The sequence below is a fragment of the Lissotriton helveticus genome, chromosome 9 (assembly GCF_964261635.1).
Source record: "Lissotriton helveticus chromosome 9, aLisHel1.1, whole genome shotgun sequence".
Lineage (NCBI taxonomy): Eukaryota > Metazoa > Chordata > Amphibia > Caudata > Salamandridae > Lissotriton > Lissotriton helveticus.
This window is the reverse complement of record NC_136070.1, coordinates 734,465,512-734,489,824: the sequence shown is the minus strand read 5'-3', so window position 1 is coordinate 734,489,824 and position 24,313 is coordinate 734,465,512. Positions and strand designations below refer to the sequence as shown.

General features: G+C 46.0%; 1 protein-coding gene across 2 annotated transcripts in view; it reads right to left on the bottom strand.

Moving 5' to 3' along the window:
- Positions 1 to 24,313, bottom strand: part of LOC144781834 (solute carrier family 22 member 6-B-like) — a 639,843-nt gene that overhangs the window by 372,568 nt on the left and 242,962 nt on the right. For both annotated transcript variants that reach the window (XM_078660864.1, XM_078660863.1), the window contains exon 3: positions 5,373 to 5,527. In XM_078660864.1, coding sequence (XP_078516990.1) covers positions 5,373 to 5,527 — 155 coding nt within the window. The remainder of the gene's footprint in view (positions 1 to 5,372; positions 5,528 to 24,313) is intronic.

Here is a 24,313-nt window from a genome sequence, read left to right as displayed (position 1 = left end):
ACCACTGAGCCTCTGTAATATTACAATCCTGGGTATCATTCTCTAGGCAGGAAAAAAAGGAGTATTAACAATGGTCCAGAATCTAGAACTGTCCTTTAATATCGCTACAGATAAAAGAGCATTCCAGGCCTCAGACTTAATCTCTGATTTCCGCATATGAACTGCTGTCTTGTACTGCTTCCGTAAGCTCGCTATCTGTGCCCTATCACAGGTGACCTTTTCAACGCTGAAACTAGGGAACGGTGGGGTCGTGAGCACTTATCATCAAACCACCTTTCTCCACAAGTGCCTCTGCATTTGGTATTGATGGTCAGATCTGCTGCAATCTGTCTACATATACCATCAAAAGCTATAAGTACCACATCCTTGGGGTTTGCAGAATCAGCGCATATTGCAAGATTACCTTCAGCCTTCAGACAAAGATCCTTAAAGAAGGAATCGGGCATCACTTTAGACCACTTAAGTCTCCTCCCCTGATTGCGTGTTACCATACAATTAAGTCCCCGGTTTTCCCCCCTGAGCCCAAAATGCCACAGCCATTGTCCAAAACTACTATAACAGGGTTGTGATCACTATAAGGGGACAGCCTAGCATTATAAAATACTACTTTATCTAGCAGCAGGGGAGAAAAAAATATGTAATCGATGATAGTATCTCTAGTCTTGAATTTAAACGTGAAACACCGATCGATTGAATGAAAAAACCAGGTTCAAAAAGATCCTCTTCAGATAAAAGTGCCTCTAGAGCCTCCCCCGAGGTGAGTGCTCAAAATGTGGAATCACCGAGTGACTGTGCCCTAAATAATCATCAATAAAACAATTCAACCACACAAATGTATATTAAAATCGCCCTTGAGTAATATATAATAAGAAGTGGATTGCTTTGACCTGTAATCTTCTAAAAAGTAATACAAAAAACACAAATGTTGGTTCCTAAAATCAGATTCCCCAGAGTTCTAGAAATGTATAAGTGGGATGACTAGAGGAAGTTACTTCTACTATCAGGCAATTTGAATAATCTACCCCCAACCTTTTTAAAGAACCCTTTAATTTAAGGGAAAGGAGAAGCACTAAACCACCTATAACTCTACCTGATATGGCAGGTCGGGCAGGTTGGAAATAGGATCTAAACCCATCCAGCCAGAAGCTATCCTCCATATCCCATGTTTGTGGAACTTACTGGGGGATAGAAAAAACCAAATGGCAGCGCCCTGATGTCGTCCCCATGTACCCTGGAGGCATCCCAAAACAGCCTGTCGACTGCATCCTGTTTGTTAAAATTTACTATGATGCATTCGCCAGGTACCTGTTTGGGGCCATTACCCATCCAGGCCACCCGTCTAGCCATTAAAATGTGGGCAGAAATATCAGGTTGGCCAATACAATAATGGTCACAACAATGTTTTGTCTTACGTAACAAGGCCGCCGTTGATTCGCTGCCGGGGACACTAAGCGGGGGAACCCTAACAAGAACCGCAACCAAAGGGGTGGCTTCGGGAGGGAGATTAATTCTATCCCCATTATGGGTTATATTTTTCACCTGCGGGGCACAGCTCTCCTTACTTGTCAGGGGCGGGCCATTAAATTGCGTTTTGGCTAAACTCGAGTCACCTTCAAAGGGTTTCCCCCCTACTACACCAGAACGTAGATTTGCGACCGTTCTACCAAAGGAGTTAGATTTTAACCCTCCCCCTGAAGGTTGAGATGGTTGGAAACCTAAATCTTTCCCTTGGGAATTAAACCTACTCTCTACAAGTGCATTAGGTGGAATAGATAACAATCCTGCATTTGAAATAGCTTGCGGGGTATACTTTATGTCCCAAAAAAAAGAGTCCAGCCTTTCACATTTTTTCTTAAGGTCCGCAACACAAGCATTAAGAGTATCAATAACATCGTTGGCAATACCAGTTAAAATGGATTCAAACCGCGCACAAAAAAAAGCCTCTATCAAATTCCGTAATGTCAAATTCATATTTTCATCCACCTTAGATGACTACTTGGGGTATTTTCTTTTTGCCCCTTTATGCCGCTTGCTGACTTTTCTACTGGTACCTTTTCCCTCCGCAGACTCCCCTTTTTTACCCCTTGTAGTTCTTTCCTTATACAGAGTCGGTGCTTCAGGAGTAGCAGCCTCTATCACTACAGTCTCATGATTCTGGGCTTCACTCCTTGTTTTTAGGGTAGTAATCAGTATCACCGGTTCTAGGGGTACGGGAATATGTGACGGATGATCAATTGCCACAGTCCCTTCTCCGGAAGTTTGACTTGTGCGCAGACCCAGCTCCTTTTCTGCATTAGCTATCTCTTTATTCAGGGCTCCCACAGCCGAGGTCAAGTATGATGTTCTAGATGGGGTCTTTCTGGGGATTTTAGCTTTTAAACCCTCCTGTTCCTGATTGCCCAAATGTTTGCACTTACCCATGGATGAACGTTGGAGGGGTGGCCCAGTCCAGCCTATTTCAGGCTCTGACGGGCACGGATGGGCCCACTCTTGGCCCGGGCTGTGCCCGAGCACGCCCGCACACGTCATGCTCTGCGGGAGGGTCGCACTGGGTTTATGGGCTTCTTGCGCCCTGTACTGATGCCTTCCGCAGGCGCAAGCAATGCCCAATGGGAGATGTAGTTGTCTCCTGGCCGTTCCCCTCACAGCTGAGACCGATGACAGAGTGGCGTGGAGGCAAGTCAACGTGCTGTTCCCCTCACGGCAATGGAGAAGACCAGGTAAGGAGGGTGTAGACAGCCGTTCCCCTCACGCCATGAAAGATTAGATTTTGCGCATCCAGCACTGCAGGAGGGCTGCGCTGGGTTCATGGGCTTCTGGCGCCCTGTAATGATGCCCTCCGCAGGCGCCAAGCAATGCCTGATGGGAGATGTAATTGTCTCCTGGCCGTTCCCCTCACGGCTGAGACCGATGACAGAGTGGCATTGAGGCAAGTCAACGTGCCGTTCCTGTTATGGCAATGGAGAAGATCGGTAAGGAGCGTGTAGACAGCTGTTCCCCTCACGGCGTGAAAGATTAGATTTTGCGCGTCATCTCCTTGTGCTTGTTTTGTTCGCCCTAAGTTGGCAGGGTATGCCCAGATTTGGGTCCCTTACTCACTTTACCACTGGATTCGTTAGCTCTAGATGAAATAATCACTAGAACATACAGAGCAATTTTCCAGCTGCCTAACTACGTGTCGCCCGCCCAAATATGCCTTGAATTCGGCCTTCAGAGACAAACAGTGGAGAGAAGAGGTGCTTACATAAACAGTTGGCAGAAAATCAGAGGCGCAGAACAAGGATCTCTAAATGCCCACCTTTGGGCAGAGCTGTCAAGCCGAGAAAAATCACCTACTAAGAAGTACCTATCAGAATCACTGGAGTATCTTGAACTAACAAACGTCTGACCAGATAATAAGAGCTTTAAAAAGATAGTAACAAAAGTAACTAAAATGTTATCAATAAAAGAAGATAAGGAAATTCTGGCCAAGAGGGCTAATGGTTGGACAATATTGAACGATTATAAAACGCTTAAACCACAAACATATCTGAACATGGGACTTACACGGAAGACAAAATGCAAACCTCTTAAATTTGCACTTCAGTGTTCTACCAATCCTTCCTCACATGGCACCCTAGAAAATGAGAGATGGAGAACAGTCCTGCCGCCTCTGTGGGATAGGTAAAGAGGACTTAACACACATAGGGGCCGATTATGATCGCGGACGGACTTGAGTCCGTCCGCGATCACCGAGGATGAGGGAACGTCCGCATGGGCTGCGGCGTTCCCTCCTGTGCTATTAGGATGTGACCGCCACCCTGGCGGTCACATCCTCTATTTTTAACATTGCGGCGGGTGCAGCTTCAAGCTGCACCCACAGCAATGTTAAAAATGCACGCTTGCATTTGTATGTAGAAAGTGGCAGGCACCGCGCGGTGCCTGACGCTTTCTGCATACAAATACAGGGGGGTACCATAGGTACCCCCCATGTGCACCCCCCACCCCCCTTCACCTAGGGGGCCCGCAACGGGCCCCTGCAGTGAAGATCCGTATGCTTTTCAACGGAGGTAAACCCGCCGCGGAAAAGCATATCTTGGCAGCAATCCTAATATGGCGGACGGTGTCTGAGAGACACCGCCACCATATTAGAGCTTTTCCGCCGCGGTTGTAAGCCAACCGCGGCGGAAAAGCGGCGGACGGAAACCAGGACCCACCAGCCATCCTAATGTGGCGGTGGGCCTTTGGTGGGTCCGCTGCGGTTTTTCCGCATCCTCCGGGCCGGCGGTGGCTTCGCTGGCCCGGAGGATGCGGAAATTCCGCAATCATAATAGGCCCCATAATCTGTATTTGCCCAAACCTGGTGGACATAAGGCTGCCTTACTATGAGTATTATGCAATGAAAAGGGCATAGGAAGCTGCAAGCGAGCTGTGAAGCTGTGTTTTAATCCAGAGGAAACTCAACTAAACTGCCAATTAACAAAGTACTTTGACATAGTGGCTAGCAGACGCAAAAACTTATCAAAAGGTGCAGGAAGTATATCACGCAGCTAAGACACTTTTGTTACTCACAGAGGCAGCTCACCTAGAATCAGGTGAGATAAAACCAAGACCAGCACTCTGAAGCACTAGCACTTTATTATCCTCGAAATGGACTGCACAGACAAAGAAATTATGACCAATACGATTTTTATCTTAAGCGCGAATCACTTTTAAATGTAATTGTACAAAGATAAGGCTGTACACAATTTTAACTTCAATGTTTAATGTTTTGTCTTTTTATATTGTGAGTTTTAATTAACTGTACAATAAATTCAAGTATACACTTTACCACTGGATTCAAGCTAGCCTGACTGATGAGGGGTGTTACCCCGAAACCGGTCCCAGGATGCTTGTTTCCTGCCCAGGGAAGACCTGGTTTGGCAGTTCGGGCTGGACTGTTTTCATGAGGCACAGGTTCAAGACTGATTTGCATATAGCTAGGTCTAAACTGGGATGGTGAAATGAGCTAAAGAATGATGATAGATTCAACCCAGATCTGTGACTGGGGGTGAGTGTCTGAAAAGTTTCAGCCCCTCGTCCATCACCCCCTTGTCTTTGCGTTCATATTAAAGACATTTTTTAAAATATGTAGCTTTTTTTTTTCCTTAAAGGGACTGTGTGGAAAAAACGTTTTGCTGTTTCATTTTTAAAAGTAAAAAGCTATAGTTTTTGCAAATTTCCAGGTTTGCGATCACAAAAGGCTTTGTACAGAGGCCCATAGCTCTATCTGCTTCTAGTTGTTCATTCTCCATTGTAAGATTAACTTAAGCCATGGTGCTTAATAGACATATCTGTTAATCATTATTATTTTTCTGTGAAATCTTTCACTCTGCAATTAAAAGGACACTCACCCAGGCTGAGGTCGTTCAGAATGAAGCCTGAAATCCCCATGCCAGTCAAGAAGCGGAATATGCAATAAGCCAAGAAGTTGGGTGAGAGAGCAGCTCCAGTGCCCATGGCAGCAATCTGCAAGCAGGACCACAGCAGTATTGCCCGACGACCAAATCTGAAGAGAAATAAAAGGACATAAAATGGGCATTAGCATTATAATGAGCAGAAGATGAGCACTTAATATGTGTATCAAACTCACTACAAACTATATCAAAGATGTTGTCCTTTCCACGCATGATTTACAGTGGAAAATAAGTGCAAGTAATTGTACTTTTTTCTGAATGTTCCTCTAATTTCAAATGATATATTAGGCCAGAAGGTGCATGATTTAAAACTCACATAATAATCTGGAAGGAAGGATGAAAATGGTGCCATGATGGAGAAATTAAAACTTATAAGACGGTCAAACACAGCTAAAAGCCTCATGTTTTATCTGAACCAGGGGGCATATTATCACATCTAACATGGGCTTCGATTGGAATTCATAGAGCATATTATCAAGGCCATTATCGCCGCTTTATGAGCAGTTTCCTGCCGAGAAAAGCGGCGATAATGTATCGCCTGTCCTTGATAATATGCCCCCATGTCCCTATAAGCCACATATGAAACTTGTGGTCAGTGCACTGGAAATCAGGAGTGGCATAAGTAAATATTATATCACAAACAGAGCAGGTTATACACATTGCATTCCCCGAGTAAACGACGGAGAAAAAAAGTAATGGGTCAACTCTGAACAGCATAGGTCACAAGTGGGAAAACACGTGCGGAATAAGGACTGATAAAGCAGGATTTCAGTTGTAGTTTGTGAGTAAAGACAACATTGAGAAGTGCTACGCTAAAGGGGACAAAATCAGTTTCATTGACCTTTTCTTCAATCAAACTGATCGTGTAGGCAATTAGGATGTTAAGCTGTAGGAGAAATTGAACACTGTCTCGATGTATACAGTAACTGTACGCACATGTCCCAAACACTCTGGTATGAACCCCTGACTCACCAATGGTACTGTGGCACAAACAACAGGGTATTCCTCAGACAAATATATGTGTCACACATGCAATAACGCACATTTAACAAATAAATATCTAAACCAATTTGATCAAAAAATCTATGTGTAAATGTCACAAGACTGTAGATAAATAAATGTTGGCCACAAACAGAAAAGAAAAAACAAAAACTGTTCCATTAAAAATCCTAAATTAAAAAATTCAACAATAATATTTAGGGGGCAGCAAACCAAGACCAAGGGATTCTTTGGCAAAAATGTGCATTGGAATAGAGCTGGGCTGGTGGAAGGCAAGATGGCGTCTGAGCGATAACTCTGACGCATTGCTCCACTGGTCAGAAACCGAGAAAATGCATTCTAACTCCGTTTAGACCCTGAATAACGGAATTCCGTTTCACACAAATTTGGCGGAAAAGAAGCTGAATGCAGCCATCCCGACATTTGCAGCACAGGTCTACCTTATCTGTTAGGCTTCCAACGTGACGAGCAGGACTAGCGCAAGTTGTCTACACGCCACGTCCTTACCTCAAGAGATCCACCGTGAATCCAGGGGCGTAACCAGGGGCGCAACAAACGCCCCCGCAGCCCCTGCGGTGCGGGGGGCACACGCTCTTCAGTAAATGAAGGGGGCCCCCCTGGCCTCAGCTCTTCAGTGAGAGCTGTGAGAGAGGCTTTAAAGCCAGCCTCTCTCCCTCTAAAGCAGGTGCAGGCTGTCTGCAGCCTGCTCTGAGCCCCTTGCCCCCTCCCCCTGACTGAAGAGAAACAAAGTATCAACATACATTGTTTCTCTTCAGTCAGAGCCACGAGCTGGAAAGTGGATGGGGTGGGTGCCCGAGAGAGCAGGAGGCAGCACAGAGCACTGCTCAGGACCCTGACAAGGAGGGGGTGGGAACCCCAGAGAGAGAGCAGGAGGCAGCACAGAGCACTGCTCGGGCCCCTGACAAGGAGGGGGGAGGTGGGGGCCCCAGAGAGAGAGCAGGAGGCAGCACAGAGCACTGCTCGGGACCCTGACAAGGAGGGGGGAGGTGGGGGCCCAAGAGAGAGAGCAGGAGGCAGCACAGAGCACTGCTCGGGACCCTGACAAGGACGGGGGGAGAGAGCAGGAGGCAGCACAGAACACTGCTCAGGACCCTGACAAGGGTGGGAGTGGGGGTTCCCCAGAGAGAGCATTCTCCAGGGCAAAGCTCATATGAGAAGGGATGAGGCAGCAAAATGGTGCCCTCAGGTAAGCACTCTTGTTAGAAGCACCATGTGGGCGTCCGCAGGGGGAGGGGGCAAGGGTGGTCCGAGAAGGGTACAAGGCAGAGAGGAGAAGGGTGCAAGGCAGAGGTGAGAAGGGTGCAAGGTAGAGAGGAGAAGGGTGCAAGGCAGAGAGGAGAGGGTGCAAGGCAGAGAGGAGAAGGGTGCAAGGCGGAGAGTAGATGGGTGCAAGGCGGAGAGGAGATTTGTACAAGGCGGATGAGAGAAGGTTGCAAGGCAGAGGGGAGAAGGGGGCAAGGTAGAGAGGAGAAGGGTGCAAGGCGTAGGGGAGAAGGGTGCAAGGCAGATGGGAGAAGGGTGCAAGGCAGAGGGGAGAAGAGTGCAAGGGGGAGGGGAGAAGGGTGCAAGGCAGAGAGAAGGGTGCAAGGCGGAGTGGAGAAGGGTGCAAGGCGGAGTAGAGAAGGGTGCAAGGCGGAGTGGAGAAGGGTGCAAGGCAGAGGGGAGAAGGGTGCAAGGCAGAGGGGAGAAGGGTACAAGGTAGAGAAGGGTGCAAGGCTGAGGGGGAGAAGGGTGCAAGGCAGAGGGGAGAAGGGTGCAAGGCGGAGGGGGAGAAGGGTGCAAGGCAGAGGGGAGAAGGGTGCAAAGCAGAGGGGAGAAGGGTGCAGGGCAGAGGGGAGAAGGGTGAAAGGCAGAGGGAAAAGGGTGCAAGGCAGAGGGAAGAAGGTTGCAAGGCAGAGGGGAGAAGGGTGCAAGGCAGAGGGGAGAATGGTGCAAGGTAGAAAAGGGTGCAAGGCAGAGGGGGAGAAGGGTGCAAGGGGGAGATGGAGTATGGTGCAAGGGGGAGGGCGAGAAGGGTGCAAGGGGGAGGGCGAGAAGGGTGCACGGCAGAGAGGAGAAGAGTGCAAGGGGGATGGTGATGAAGTAAAAAATGTGCCCCCCCCCCCTAGAAACATTTCTGCGGACACCCATGGCAACGCACACTACTTTGTGAGAGGGAGTGGAGTGAGAGAGAGAGTGGAGTGACAGAGAGAGTGGAGTGAGAGAGAGAGTGGAGAGAGAGGAGAGAGAGTGAGAGACAGTGGAGAGACAGTGGAGAGAGAGACAGTGGCGAGAGAGACAGTGGAGAGAGAGACAGTGGAGAGAGAGTGGAGAGCGAGTGGAGAGAGTGAGAGAGTGGAGAGACAGTAGAGAGAGAGACAGTGGAGATGCGAGAGAGTGGAGAGAGAGAGTGGAGAGAGAGAGAGTGGAGAGAGAGAGAGTGGAGAGAGAGAGAGGGAGAGAGTGGAGAGAGTAGAGAGAGTGGAGAGAGTGGAGAGAGGGGAGAGAGTGGAGAGAGAGAGAGAGAGTGGAGAGAGAGAGTAGAGAGAGTGGAGAGAGAGAGTGGAGAGAGAGAGTGGAGAGAGAGAGAGAGTGGAGAGAGAGTGGAGAGAGAGTAGAGAGAGTAGAGAGAGAGAGTAGAGAGAGTGGAGAGAGAGTAGAGAGAGTGGCGAGAGAGTAGAGAGAGAGAAGGGAGAGAGAGTGGAGAGAGAGTGGAGAGAGAGTAGAGAGAGTGAGAGACAGTGGAGAGACAGTGGACAGAGGGACAGTGGAGAGAGAGAGACAGTGGAGAGAGAGTGGAGAGAGTGAGAGAGTGGAGAGACATTGGAGAGAGAGACAGTGGAGAGAGAGACAGTGGAGGGAGAGACAGTGGAGAGACAGTGGAGAGAGAGTGGAGAGAGACAGTGTAGAGAGAGACAGTGGAGATAGAGTGGACAGAGTTGAGAGAGAGAATGGAGAGAGAGAGATAGAGATAGAGTGGAGAGAGAGTAGAGACTGACTGACTCAGGGATTGAATACTGACTTACGGAGAGACTGACTGGCTGAGAAACTGACAGAGAGAGAGAGAGAGGCTGACTGACTCAGAGAGACTGACTGACTGACTGACAGACTGACAGAAAGAGAGAGATAGAGAGACTGACAAAGAGAGAGGGACCGTAATGACTGACAGACTGACAGAGAGAAAGAGAGACTGACAGACTGACTGACTGACAGACTTACTGACTGAGAGAGACTGAATGACGGAGAGAGATAGACTGACTGAGAGAGAGAGACTGACTGACTGAAAGAGAGAGATTGACTGACTGAGAGAGATAGAGAGAGAGAGAGAGAGAAAGACTGTGATGGAATTGGGGTCACAGGGTGTATGAAGCTATGCAATGCCTCTTAAGATTGCTATTGTCTACTAAGAAAAATGTATTATCAAAATGTGCTCTTTGTAGTCACATCTGCTTTTGAAATACTGCTTGTCGCTTTGTCTAATGTTTTAAAACAGAAACCAGAAGGAGCAGTGGATGCACTTTTGTCAAAACTGAACGATGAGTGGGCCCGATGTTGTATATCATGACAGGAGTCTGCATCAGGAAACCCACCTAAAATTGGGCATACTTCCCCGGCGTACTGATGGCAGGGACCCTGTAATGAATGGACCACCACATATGATAGCCTGCTGGCAGACTTAGCCCAACCTTTTACTCCACTATCCAGTGTTACTTATAACAGCTGGATTGGTGACAATGTACCGCTTTGGCCGCCATAAGTGTGGCAGGGTATGCTCAGACGTGAGTCCCTTGCTCACTTTGTCACTGGATTCAAGCAAGCCGGGCTGAAGACGGCTGGAATGCCAGAAACCGGCCCAGGAAGCTTGTTTCCGGTCCAGGGAAGGCATGGCTTGGCAGTTCGGGCTGGACTGTTCCCATGAGGCACAGGGTCAGACTGATTTGCATATAGCCATGTCTGAACTGGGGTGGCAGAGTGGGCTAAAGAACGGTGATGGGTCAAACCCAGATCTTTTGACTGAGTGTGATTGTTTGATTGGTTCAGATGCTCCGTCCATCACCACCCCCTTTTGTACAGCTTTGGCCGCCATAAGTGTGGCAGGGTATGCTCAGACGTGAGTCCCTTGCTCACTTTGCCACTGGATTCAAGCAAGCCGGGCTGAAGACGGCTGGAATGCCAGAAACCGGTCCTCGGAAGCTTGTTTCATGTCCAGGGAAGGCATGGCTTGGCAGTTCGGGCTGGACTGTTCCCATAAGGCACAGGGTCAGACTGATTTGCATATAGCCATATCTGAACTGGGGTGGCAGAGTGGGCTAAGGAACGGTGATGGATCAAACCCAGATCTTTTGACTGGGTGTGAGTGTTTGATTGGTTCAGATGCTCCGTCCATCACCACCCCCTTTTGTACCGCTTTGGCCGCCATAAGTGTGGCAGGGTATGCTCAGACGTGAGTCCCTTGCTCACTTTGCCACTGGATTCGAGCAAGCCGGGCTGAAGATGGCTGGAATGCCAGAAACCGGTCCTCGGAAGCTTGTTTCCGGTCCAGGGAAAGCATGGCTTGGCAGTTCGGGCTGGACTGTTCCCATGAGGCACAGGGTCAGACTGATTTGCATATAGCCATGTCTGAACTGGGGTGGCAGATTGGGCTAAAGAACGGTGATGGATCAAACCCAGATCTTTTGACTGGGTGTGAGTGTTTGATTGGTTCAGATGCTCCGTCCATCACCACCCCCTTTTGTACCGCTTTGGCCGCCATAAGTGTGGCAGGGTATGCTCAGACGTGAGTCCCTTGCTCACTTTGCCACTGGATTCAAGCAAGCCGGGCTGAAGGCGGCTGGAATGCCAGAAACCGGTCCTCGGAAGCTTGTTTCCGGTCCAGGGAAGGCATGGCTTGGCAGTTCGGGCTGGACTGTTCCCATGAGGCACAGGGTCAGACTGATTTGCATATAGCCATGTCTGAACTGGGGTGGCATAGTGGGCTAAAGAACGGTGATGGATCAAACCCAGATCTTTTGACTGGGTGTGAGTGTTTGATTGGTTCAGATGCTCCGTCCATCACCACCCCCTTTTGTACCGCTTTGGCTGCCATAGGTGTGGCGGGGTATGCTCAGACGTGAGTCCCTTGCTCACTTTGCCACTGGATTCAAGCAAGCCGGGCTGAAGATGACTGGAATGCCAGAAACCGGTCCTCGGAAGCTTGTTTCCGGTCCAGGGAAGGCATGGCTTGGCAGTTCAGTCTGGACTGTTCCCACGAGGCACAGGGCAGACTGATTTGCATATAGCCATGTCTGAACTGGGGTGGCAGAGTGGGCTAAAGAACGGTGATGGATCAAACCCAGATCTTTTGGCTGGGTGTGAGTGTTTGATTGGTTCAGATGCTCCGTCCATCACCACCCCCCGGATTGGTGACAGTGGCGTAACAATAGCCCCACATCCCCTGCAGTATGGCTGGTCGCTGGCCTGAGAGCTCTAGACTGGCACGGAGGATGGGAGGGGGCCCCCTCCATGTAGTTTGCAGGGGGGCCCCCTGAAGTTTCGTTACGCCACTGCTTGAATCAGTCATCTCCGATGCTCCTCATCCTGCGGCACGACTCGGCATCAACGCTGCAGCTGCAACGCAAGATAGTCGTTAGACTGCAGCTGCTTGAGCAATAGGTGGAGCTCTTGGCGGCCTGCTACATCACCGGAATACTTTGTAGCAGCAGGAGGACCCAAAAGCACAAGCACAAGTAAGGATGGCGGGCAGGTGGGGCGAAAGCAGGCAAAAGTAAAAATAGGCAAACCGGCTCCGAAATGTAATCAGCACTGCAACCCGGCTACGGGATAGCCGATAATCGGCAAAAACGACAAGACAATCGTGGGAGCAAAGTTAAGGTGTTTGAAAAAAGAGAGAAGGGGGAGAAGGGCGAAAATTATGAAGGAGTGGAGGTTACAAATCAAGAAGGAAAATAAAAAGCCACTACGAGAACGTTAACAAAAACTCATAAAGATCCTGGACATTGTCAGCCGTTAATCACGAGCAGCTTTAGGTTAGCAGCAGGGTCAGGACTCAAGGTTCACACCACGACAGATGGGGCAAAAGGGGCAGAATGTGTGGAAACAACTAATCAACCTGAGGCGGAGGTAGATACATCTGTACGAAAAATGTATTTAAATACTCCCTCATCTACAATACAGGAGGTTATGGTCTCCCCTGAATCATACTCCACCCCCCTAACCTGCCTGGAAACCACGTCAGATGCCCGCTCAACTCCGGATCTGGATTGGGGGCCCCCTGGCAAGCTATCAAAATGCACTGATGAGGATGACTCCTTGGATAAAAAAGAAATAAACAGCAGCAGCCCACATAAGGGATCAATAAAAACAGCGCGAAGCACAAGTGACAAATCCCCCTGTATCTCACCTAAGACGCCCAACAACTTTCCAGAAAAGTTCTACTTGTTAACTGACGAATCTGAAATATCGGATATAAGTATATCTGCCTCAAGTGAAGAAGCTGGGCCTAATGGAGACAGCAGCTCATATAGAGAACTCTACAAGAAAAGACATGGGCAGAGAAAGGTACAAAGGAAAAAGAAGACAGAACGACAAAGAAGATGCAATACCCCTGATGGGGTAAGCGCAGCTGATCTGAGATGGGACTACTCTGCAACACAACTTACAGTCCTGTCAGATACTACGGTCACTTCAGGTGGCAATGCTACAATTAATGGCAATAATGGCTGCAACAGAGAAGGGGATGACAGGGGAAAGTCTGAGCCCACACTGATAACAGTTTTACAGACCATCAAGAGTTTCCAGGAGGAAGCCAAATCTGACAGCAGCAGATCACGTCTAGCCACCAAAAAACTACAAGGGACCGTGAGGAAGGTCAGCAGAACCTGCGCAGAGTTTGCAGATCGGATGTCTTCCGTTGAAGTACGGACAGAAATCCTAGAGAAAGACGTAGCCGCACTGATAACTCAAGGAGGTGAACATGTGAGCATAGTTAAGGACCTCATATGGAAGATGGAGGAGCAAGAAAATAGGCAGCGTCACAATAATCTCTGCTTTCTTGGCATTCTGTAAAGTGCGAAAGGGAATGATCCTAGGGGCTACATGATCACGCTCCTTAAGGGGGCCTTCCCAGAATTACACACTTGGGACTGGGACAAAGAAAATCAGCGGGCGCACAGTTTCCTGTTAATTTCCTCCAAACGTGCCTCTGTTACACCTCAGCATTCCCGTACCATGCTTGTGTTTTTTGGAAACTTTCTCGTTTGCCAGGCACTGTATGATTTGGCTAGACCTACGAATAAAAGAACATTTGATGGGATCACTTTCTTCACAAGACCTGACTTTGCCCATGCAACAGTTGAGCGGAGATGGAGGTTGAGGCAGCTCTTCACTCTTTTCCAACAGCTAGGAGCCGATGTATACCTGCAGATCCCAAAATGTATAACTCTGTTTCTACTGATTGAATTTCATTTGTTTTTGATGAGAGATTATGTATTACATTTTCCTCAATGTGTCTAAATTGGTGTGTGGTTTATCTTTTGTTGTGTTTTCACTTTATTGCTGTTTCTGTGCTACATAAATACTTAACACAGTGCCTCGAAGTTAAGTCTGACAGCTTTTGTCTCAAGCTACCAGAGGGTTAAGCACATGTTAATGTAGTGAGTTTTATGGTTCACCCTTACAAGGTTTGTGGTTGTAGCTTGAAAAAGAGATTCACCCTCAATTAAAACCCCAATTTCTTCCAATATGTATATATAAAGCCAAAGAAAATGAAGGCAAAGAATTAAGACGTGTCCCGCAGTGCCCTATAGAGTGCACTTTCTTTACCATGGTTATGGTATGCATTTAGAAATGGCAGTTTTAGTGTAGAAAGCAATGTTGCACACACACACACACACACAAAATGAACCAAATGAAAGGAACCAGTGCAATAAGCAGCTGTGGCCCATGCAGGTAAGAGCTGTGGGGCCGGGATTTCGATGGACGATGATGAGGGAAAATTAAATAAATAATTAGTTTTCTCTCGTCATCGTGCGTCAAAGTCCCCACCCGGCCCCACCTCCCCACCACTCTTATCTGCATGGGTCGTGGCTGGAAATAAGGTGTGTGTATATGAAATAAATCTCAGCAAACATCCATATAATCTTCTTTAAAAGGACAATTGTTTACCTTTTTTAATTCTCAGAACACTAGTTAAAGTAAATGCCTCACATTCCTTTATTTTAAATCTGTTTTATTATGTTTATTTTGTGTGACAATTGCAACATTACAACAATCTCAAGTTCAGTACATTTTGCCCCGTTTAGTGGAAACATGGCCCACTTTACATCCAAGTCTTTTTCACGTCATATATATTTTCACACAATTCCTCATGGGGTTGCCAAGCTGGTCTTTACAGATTTCTTTTCTGCGTAGCGAATTTAAACAATAAACTTTTCATAGGTCCTGGCTGCAATCAGCTACAATATTAATTTCGATGTGTTTATCCTATATCTGCCCGCTCCACCCTAAGGGACCCCGCAATACAGAATAATTGCCCCTCTTCAAATATTTGCATATCAATAATTTATTCTGGATGTTAAAAAGACATCAGTATTTCTTCCTGTTTGTATACAATTGAGTATTTCCTACAGTCCCTCTGTTTTTCCTTCTTCAGCACAATGCTTTTAGTTTCTGCCCAACTATTGACATCTCTAATCCAATACTGTGCCATTTTATGGATTTTTAGGGTCTGGGCAAGATATATTTGCGGCCCCTGATATCCCTTTGGATTTATTACCCAGTTCCAGCTCATTCCTGCACTCATAATTTAAAATAATACCGAATAGTACATTACACTTTCAGAAACAGAAAATGAATGAGGAAAATAGATAAGCAAATACTTACATTAAATGGTGCAATGATTATTATATGTGTTCAATTCACGGCCTGCAGCAAGGAAACATCAGAAGATGATCTATGTCTATTGATTTTGTTAGGGAACAATCTTCAGGTAACTGTCTTATGTATGGTAGGATTTTTTCATGCTTAGGGAACTTTCTTCTTAGCTTCCCGTCTTTTCTCAGAAATTAGGTTGTACTTGCTATCAGCTGTCACTCAGCAGGTAAAAGAACATCTAACTGGCATTTCTGCTTGATTCAGGCATAAGTGTTTTTTATTTCAGACATAATATTTGTTTGTAGCAAGCAGCTGCTCTCTGGTGCTCTTAACTGATTCAGGCATTAGATTTACATTTAGATTTAGACATCCTTCATTTTTTATATGAAAGGCCATCTCTCTGGTGCCCCTCAGTGACCTGATTCAAACATCACTATCCCATTTAGATGTGGACAGCCTTCATTTTGCTTTAGCAAGGAACATCTATTTGGTGATCCTGACTGATTCAGACATTGGTATTCCCTTTAATTGTGGACATCATTATTTTTTAGAGTGAGGGATGTCTCTCTGCTTCTCCTGGCTGGTTCAGACATCAGTTTTCTTTTTAATGTTGGACATCGTAGGTTCTTGTAGTGGAGACCAGCCGTGGTCCGTGCAGGTAACAGCGGTAGGGCAGTGGGGCCGGGTAAGGGGGTATTTCGAGGGACGATGCAGAGGGAAAATTAAATATTTATCTAATTTTCCTTTGGCAGCCTCCCTTGAAATCCCCCCTTACCCAGCCCCATTGCCCCACCTCTGTTAACTGCATGGACCTCGGCTGGTGAGGAGCGTCTCTTTAGTGCTCTTCATAGATTTATGCATCACTTTTTTTGTTTTGGACAACCTAAAATTTTTGGAGCAAGGGAAAATCTCAGTTGACTCTGAGTTAGTAGAAAGCTACCTCTAAGAACAAACTGTCCACTAATGATTTGTCAACCATTAAGAATGAAAAAAAAAAAACTATAACTATATTTCTATTAACACTTATTATTTGGTTACCAATTGTTTGAGTACGCACATCTTCAAAATAAGGCTTGGTGTATATTTTTTGCATTCTTTCTAGTGGACTTTTGACCACCTACTATTTAAAATGAGCATCTTTGTCTGGATTTACTTACTGCAAACTCATTAATTAGATCTGAAAATTCTATTTCTTGAAGCATATATGTGACTCAATGTTTAAAAGAGCCAGAGAGCATGAAGTGTACGATCACGTAGCTCATGATCTTATGATCTTCATTTTAGAAAAAACACCAGTCAACCCTGCAGTTTGTGCCCTTCATGAGAAAGAATATTTGAGGGGAAATTTCAACATTCAGGAAAGTGATATCTAGGGCATCAGATTTTATTTTTCTGAAGAGACAAGATATTGAAATTTTTTCATTCTCTTGAAATACATAATGTTTGAATTACTGACAAATAATGATGAGGTCTGATCTGCCGTGGTCCTTGTGGTACTGAGAGGCCTAGAGCATCATGCATGGTTGTGATTCCTTGTCCTTCTTTGTCAGTGAATGAAGAACAGCTTGAATTGTTTCATAACCATCAGACAATGAGTTGACTGCCTATTATTTTTAATCCTTGCTTGTAAGCCTGAATACTACCAGATATATTTGATTTAATATTGTATGGCTGACCACTACAATATGGTAAGAGAATACCTGCCCTTTCTAAGAATTTCACTAAGACATTTGCAAAGTTCTCCGCTTCGTGACCATGAATAGGGAGAAATTCCAGAAACCACTCCTTGGGTGCTTCTCCTTTTACAAATCGCACTATGAAAGTCAATTGATCAACATGACAAACATCTGGTGTGGAGTCCACACTAAGGGCCTAATTACTAGTTTGCCGATATATAGAACCGCCAAACCCATGGTGGTAGTCCCTGGACCGCGGAAGGGAGCTCCACCTGCCGTATTACAACAATGGCAGTGGAACCGCTACAGGACTGCAGCATGCACCTGGGATTCCTGATCCTGCTGTGGCTGTAATATGCTGGAGGTGCTACTGCGGCACGGCCAAGCATATTACAAGTTTCCTCACTGCGACCCTTTCCATGGCGGTGACCCCACCATGAAAAGGGTGGCAGTGAGCAAACTAAGGGGGCCCTGCAGGGCCCCCTGTTGCCTCTGTGCACCTCCTGTTCTTGCACGGACAGAAATGCACAATTCTGTCCACGCAGGAATGGGCTGCGGTGCTCCAATGAAGGTACCTTTCTAAGGCTCTCCTATGAACATTAAAAAATGGCACCGCTGTGGGACTGCCACCACAGGAGCGCCCAACAGAATTACAACTCGTAATCCGGCGGGCGGACTGACAATGGGTTTGGCGGTCTTGGAGTGGGGTGCTAGTATGGCGGCCCTCTCCAAGACCACCAAACTCGTATTAAGGCCCTAGACAATAATATTTTGCTTCTCTTATTTTTGATAATAGTATTGCATAGAAAGCTTTGTTGCTCACTCATGTTGTAAATACTTCACAAATATTTGCAGATAGATATGAGGAATTCCCTTTACCAGTAATTCCCTATTTCTTGATATGCTGTTGAAGGAAATTATCCAATTGGCTTAAAAGCTCCAAAATCCGCAAATAGTTTCCATTCTTCTGTGATCCTATCACATTGCTTTCTTTACTGAAAACCATTCCACTTGATGCCAAAAATGTTACACCTGCTGCAATTCTTATCAACACACTGTGCCAGTACATTGTTCCATGTTTTATCTGTTCCAGTAATCCAGAGTTAATGTTGCCAGCATCCTTTTCAAAAGTACTATATATCACCATGAACTTTTGATGCCTGAGGCCCGCTTCATGTTGAGAAATAGAGCTGATTTTATGTGTCCTGTTCTTAAATCCAGTTTACTGACTATAAAATCTGTACTATAAACAATCGACAAGCAAAACAATGCACTTCTCCTTATGATGATGTATATAACAACCCGTTACAAACAAGCAAATTCACAAATCCACAGTTATTGCTTGAAAGCAACAATGGAAAAACTCCTTTAAATGTTTTCTCACTCAGTTGTTAAAGATGTGTTGATTTGTAAAAATCACTGTTGTTATTTTGATATGCTAAAAGAACTTTTTGAATCCAGTTAAATAATAATTTATTTGTAGTCGGATTCTATAAGGCAGTATCAGTTGAGATGCTTGCTGTTGTAGTTTGAGTTGTTTGTCAACACTGGCGTGAGAAATTAGGTGATTAGTTGAAGGGGGTTAACCCATTGAAGGGAATTAGCTTAAATAACGAGGAGTATCTTGTTTTATTCACTATTTTATTTCATAGTGAGTTTCAACAGGGAATACATATACACAGGGTCTCATCTATCTTGCTCCTTCTTGACTGGCATCACAGGGTCTTAACCTTGAATCTTTCAAGGGCAGGGAGTACCTCGGGGAAAAGAGAGACCTGAGGGAATGGCCTTTTTGTTCGCCTTAGGGGATGTTGGGTGGGTAGTGATGTGACGGGTTTACACCTTAGCAATCCTTCACCAGAGCAAGGAGGTTTTCTGACCAAGTCCGTAACTTGTCTGGGGTCTTGAATCTGTCTCCTTCTCCACCACAGCCGTGACCTTTGCCGTTGTCTTCTCCGGAACAGAGTTGGGTCTTTTCTTCCTGGCGCCCCTCTGACTGGAGTTGTCTTTCCGAAGTCGATACCAGGGTCTGCTCGAACGTCGGTTTCTCTCCGCTCGATTGTCGGTGTCTCCTCAGACCCTGACACTCTCCTCAGTACGTCTAAAGGTCCGGGATTTGATTATGCCGTTCTTTCTTCATCGGCTCCTATTGGCAGGAACGCGGCAGCAACATAATCTTTGTGGGTGGAAGGTAAGTACAGAAAACCCTGCCCTTAAAGGAATTGCCCTAGTCCGTCCAGTGTGTGGTAGAAGCAGTCTACAACAGAAAAAAAGTACAGCATGATCTGGTAAGGGATCAGTCTCTACATCATCGGGGTCACCATTCATGAGGAGGGTAGGGACCTCATGACACCCTACTGAAGCCAAAACCACAATCCATGTCAGGGTGAAACACAATAGTCACTAATTAACCTGTTCTTAATCTCTGGTAGCTTGGCACAAAGCAGTCACGCTTAACTTAGAGGCAATCTGTGAAGTATGTATGCAGCACACAAACAGTAATGAAGTGAAACCACAACACAAGAACATTTCCACATCAATTTAGAAAAAGGAGTAACATTTATTGAATGATTTGCGATCCGTGGCGCTACCCGTTTCCTCTTTGCCGGCTGATGTGCAGCCCACGGCGCCCCTCCCTCCTCTTCGTGCGCGCCACGGTACAGCATCGCGGCACGCAGTGGCCATTTCAACAGCATTGTGGAAAGCACCGCAATGCCTGTTGGTTTACGGGCATGCCACATTCTTGCACGGCGGCCCATCTGCTTCCCGAAGCACTTTAGGACATTGCACTCACCTGGTGTGGGCGTCTGGTGATCCCCCTTCCTTGGGGCCATATTATTGCACTTCACTCTTTTCCCTATCCAAGATGGCGACACCTCTCCTTCCTGTGTTGTCACTTCCTGTTCCTGTATGTCACTTCCTGTTCCTGTATGTCACTGCCTGTTTTTTCTGTATATAATAGATTAGAACCTTTCCTTCCTTGCATTGCAACACTCCTTGTTCCTGCTGGTGTGTCCTCACTCCTGTTGGTTCCTGCTGGTGTGTCATTGCTCCTGTTGGTTCTGTGGCTCCTCTTTTGGTGATTCCTTCCTTCCGTTGGCACTTATTTGTCCCCTCGTGCCTTCTGTTCCAGCTTTTCTTCCAGTCTTCTCCTGGTTCCTTTTAGGGCCCCTGGTTTTACAGTGTTTTCTGGCTCCTGGTCTTCTCCTCCATTCCTGGAGTCTCATCATCAATATCAGAGGTTTTTTCCCTCCAGAGTTTTTCCTCTCGGGACTCCTTCTGGAGGGCACTGGCTGCTTAGGCTTTCATTGTCGGCAGCTCCGTGGCTACTGGGAGGGGTCGCCCCTATCGTGGCCAAACTAGGACTTACAAGAACCGAAGCCAGGAACCATCCCAACACCTCAAGACTAGTAAGAAAGACCCTAAACCCGACAAAAATATAGCACCTAAAAGAACAAAGCGTCACTTGTGATCATTTGGTCGTTCTAGGCTCAGAAAAGCCATTGCCAGACTGGGGAGCGTCACAAGTTCAGGCAACCGTGATGTGTGGGCCAGGTGCAGGGACCAGGTGAGTTCCCCTAAAAAGTTACCTTCTCAAAGCCTGGCACGAGAAATCCAGTTCATAGTGGAGGAGGGCGCGAGGAGCAGGGAGAGCATCGAAGATGGTCGATACAGTAGCGCAAAGAGCAGGCCGGGCATCGTGGATGGCCGTCGCTGTAGCATGAAGATCCAGTCAAACGTCGCAGATGGTCATTCCTCAGGTTTTGCGTTGGCAGTCATCACAAACTGTTGACACAGTAGAGTGAAGTTCATATCATGTGTTGTCAGTCATCGTTGGTGGTTTTTGTAGCAAAAAGTGTCGATCCGACATGAGCTACACATAGGCGGGTGGTGATGGCAGCAAGATCTTTGTATGTACAGCCGTTTGTCTGTCGCAAAGAGCCCAAAACATCAGTATTTTCTCCAGAGGAATATACTCTTATGCAAACCAAGGGCTCAGGACCAGGGAAGGTGCCTATTGGGGATCAGAGATTCACTCTAGTAGAGATCAGCTGGTTCAGGCAGATCCAGTTGGAGGTCTAGGCCAGTCCAGGCAGCAGGTCAGCTAGGCAGTAGCAGGGAGGCCTTTAGAGCCTATTACGTTCTAGTAGCTCTGAACAGGAGGCCAGTCAGCTGACCCTTGGAGTTACTTTAGAGACTCTGTCATGTAGTGAGGAAGTCCATTCTTTATTCTCAGACAGAAGGGTAGGTTTCCAGCTGCAGGGCAGTCCTCTGGCAGCAGGGCCTTGTTCTGTAGAATCCACAAGTCCAGGAGTGTACTAAAGGATTGATCTGAGGGTTCAATATGTATACCTCGGGAACAGCTTTAATGTAGGAGAAACTTCTAGGGCTCCCCCCTCGCAGATAGTCCAGTAATTCCCTCCCCTCGCCATAGCCCCAGGATGTCTGGGTTGACAAAATGCAGGGGAGAGTGTGTGGCGGAAACTTCCTTGAAATGTAAGTGTGGTAAGGTGATAGCAGCGCCTTGCACCCATCATGCCAATACTCAGTCCACTTTTGATGACACTGTCTGGATGAAATACACAAAGGACAACTGCCAAATACAACTAGTCATGTGGCCCGAGACACGGACTGCAGGTACCAAATGGTTAGGGCAAGAAACTGGCAATTTCCTAAAGGAGGAATTTTCAGAATTTAAAAGTTAAGTTTACCATTTAAGAGGATTTTAGATTGCAATTCGTTAGAGACCAAACATGACATTTCTACATGCTCCCAAGCAAAAGTTATTACTTATCAAATGCAATAAGGTAAGCCAACGCTATCCTATGAGAGAGATAAAACTTGTAGAAGTGAAAAGTGAACATAAGATATTTTCACTACTAGGATATATAAAACTTAAAAGTACATGCTCAAAGTTTTAAACACACTGAACCCTTCCCTATAGCTGTTTAGGGCCTATCTTAAGGATGACTTATAGGTATTAAAAGGAGTTTATAGGCTTGGCAAAAGGTTTATTTTGCCAAGTGAATTGGCAGTTCAAAACTGCACACAGGCTGCAACAGCAGGCTTGAAGCATGTTTTAAAAAGGCTACTTAAGTGGGTGGTATAGCTAGTCCTACAGGCCCCCTAGTGGCATTTAAGTTACAGGCCGTGGGTACCCGGTGTACCATTTTACTTGGGGCTTATAAGTAAATTAAATTTAGCCAATTTTCCATGTTTTAAAAAGAGAGCACCAAAATTGTTTTAAAAAGAGAGCACCAGCACTTTAGTACTAGCTAGTAGTGGTAATGTACACAGTGTCCTAAAAGCCAATACAAATGGGTTCATGAAACTAAAGGGGTGAAGGCAAAACATTTGGGGGTGACCCTGTAATGAGGGCCAAGTCCAGCAATTGGTCATCATCTTCTTTTGCTCTATAAGATGACATTTCAGAGACACTTTGTAGGTCTCTACTGCTAAAGGAAATGGAAGCAGATACACACTCAGTTTAGTCTATTACTGGTGCACCAGCAGCAGGGCCATCACCTTTAAACTGTGATTGCTTCTCAAAAAGAATACTGGAAGGTTTTGTGTGAAGTGAAAAAAATGAAGTTACTTTTTGAAGCTTTGGCTTCATCTCTGTTGGTTTTTTCCTCTCGGAGTTCAACTTACATAAGAACATTTTATTGTATCCAATAAAAGATAGTTAAATAAGGAAACTTACATTTTCCATAGCAGATAAGCTCAAGATCTAAGGAAGTAAGAAAGGAGAGCATCCATCCAATTCTGGCACTGATTTAGATTTGGGCAGGACCACGACGGAGTGGGCTTTTTTGGTGGTCTACCTGCCCATGCCCTGGCAGTAAGCATTCCCGATATAGATGCTGGCTGGCAATGGGAGAGAAGACTGCTGCAGTCCTACTAACTCTGCCAGTACTTCGCTCCCCACCCCTATGATGGGATGGTCTACAGCAGGCAGGACTACTGAAGGTAGGTGTTTGTGGTGTGTGCGGTTTAACATTGCATGGTGTGTGTAGGTTAGTGGGTTGCAATGCCGAATGTATAAAATATGCTCACTACACATAACCTACATACACATACACAACATATATCTGTTTTACGTAATTACCTGTCTCTCCACCACCTACAGGACACTGCCAGCCCAACAGGAGCATCTAAATCTGCTCCGCAGGACCCCGCCGTCGAGACAGCAACAGCATATGGTTTGCCAGCACAGAACACAGTAGTGGCGGCGGTCTTCTGCTGTATTGCTTATACAGCTAAATACCGCGGGCGGAAGAATGTCAACTTGGTGGAGTACTCAACCCCACCAGCCAGTCTGCCAGGATCTAAATCAGGCCCTCTGTATTGATGACCATTTGATCAATATCTTATTTTAAACAATGATGTGAACAAGGCAAAGGTGCTCAATAAATCCAGAGCCCAGACAAATTGTTGCTTGATTAACAGATACATATCTCCCATTAGACACTGGCATGAAGTAGGTATGGTTTCAACTTGCAATTCTGATTTCCAGGATTTGGGAGTTGGGAATTTCAGGCAACTGACGGTATTGAGTCACACGAACAAGTCTGTGTGGACAGAATTACAACAACTGAATATGTTGTTTTTCTTTGTAAGAAATGTTATTTTGGGGCAATTATCTATTTTTATATCTAGACATTGCAGTCTGATCATTCACCAAACATCATGATCATTTCTGACAGACCTTTATGTGTAATATATTGTGGGCACAGGTTCTAATTTCAAAGCAAATGTCTCTCTTTTGGAAACTAATTGCATGCCTCATACTAACGTTCAACTTTTCCACAAATAAATTCTACTTCCCACACCCCAGTCCTCTGTTCCAACATGTTCTGCTTAAACCACAAAGCACTGATCCAAGTATGACTTTCTATGACAGGGAGACCTTTGGTTCGGCTTGCTGGACTGACTGATATAATTAAATCAATAGTGTGAATAGTCTTCCTGTACTCAGAGTTGCTTAGCGCCAGGATGCCTGTAAGGTGACAGTGCGCTCTACAAGTTGAATAAATATATAAAAATAATAAGTCTGTGTGACTTGTGTGCTGCTGCTTTTGTCATTATACAGGAAACCCTCACTAATCGTAGATTGTCTACTCTTTTAATATATACTAAACATGTGTACATGACTCTGTCTGTTTGTAATTTCTGCAGGCAGCCTTTAGTGTCCAAATGGCATTTAGTATTTCCTCTTATTAGCCAATTCTGCTATAATTAAAAAACAGACACGTACACAACTCTTAGGCACCATTAAAGAACCCTCAAAAAGGACATCATTGATTAATGTATCCACCTGTAGGGTTCATG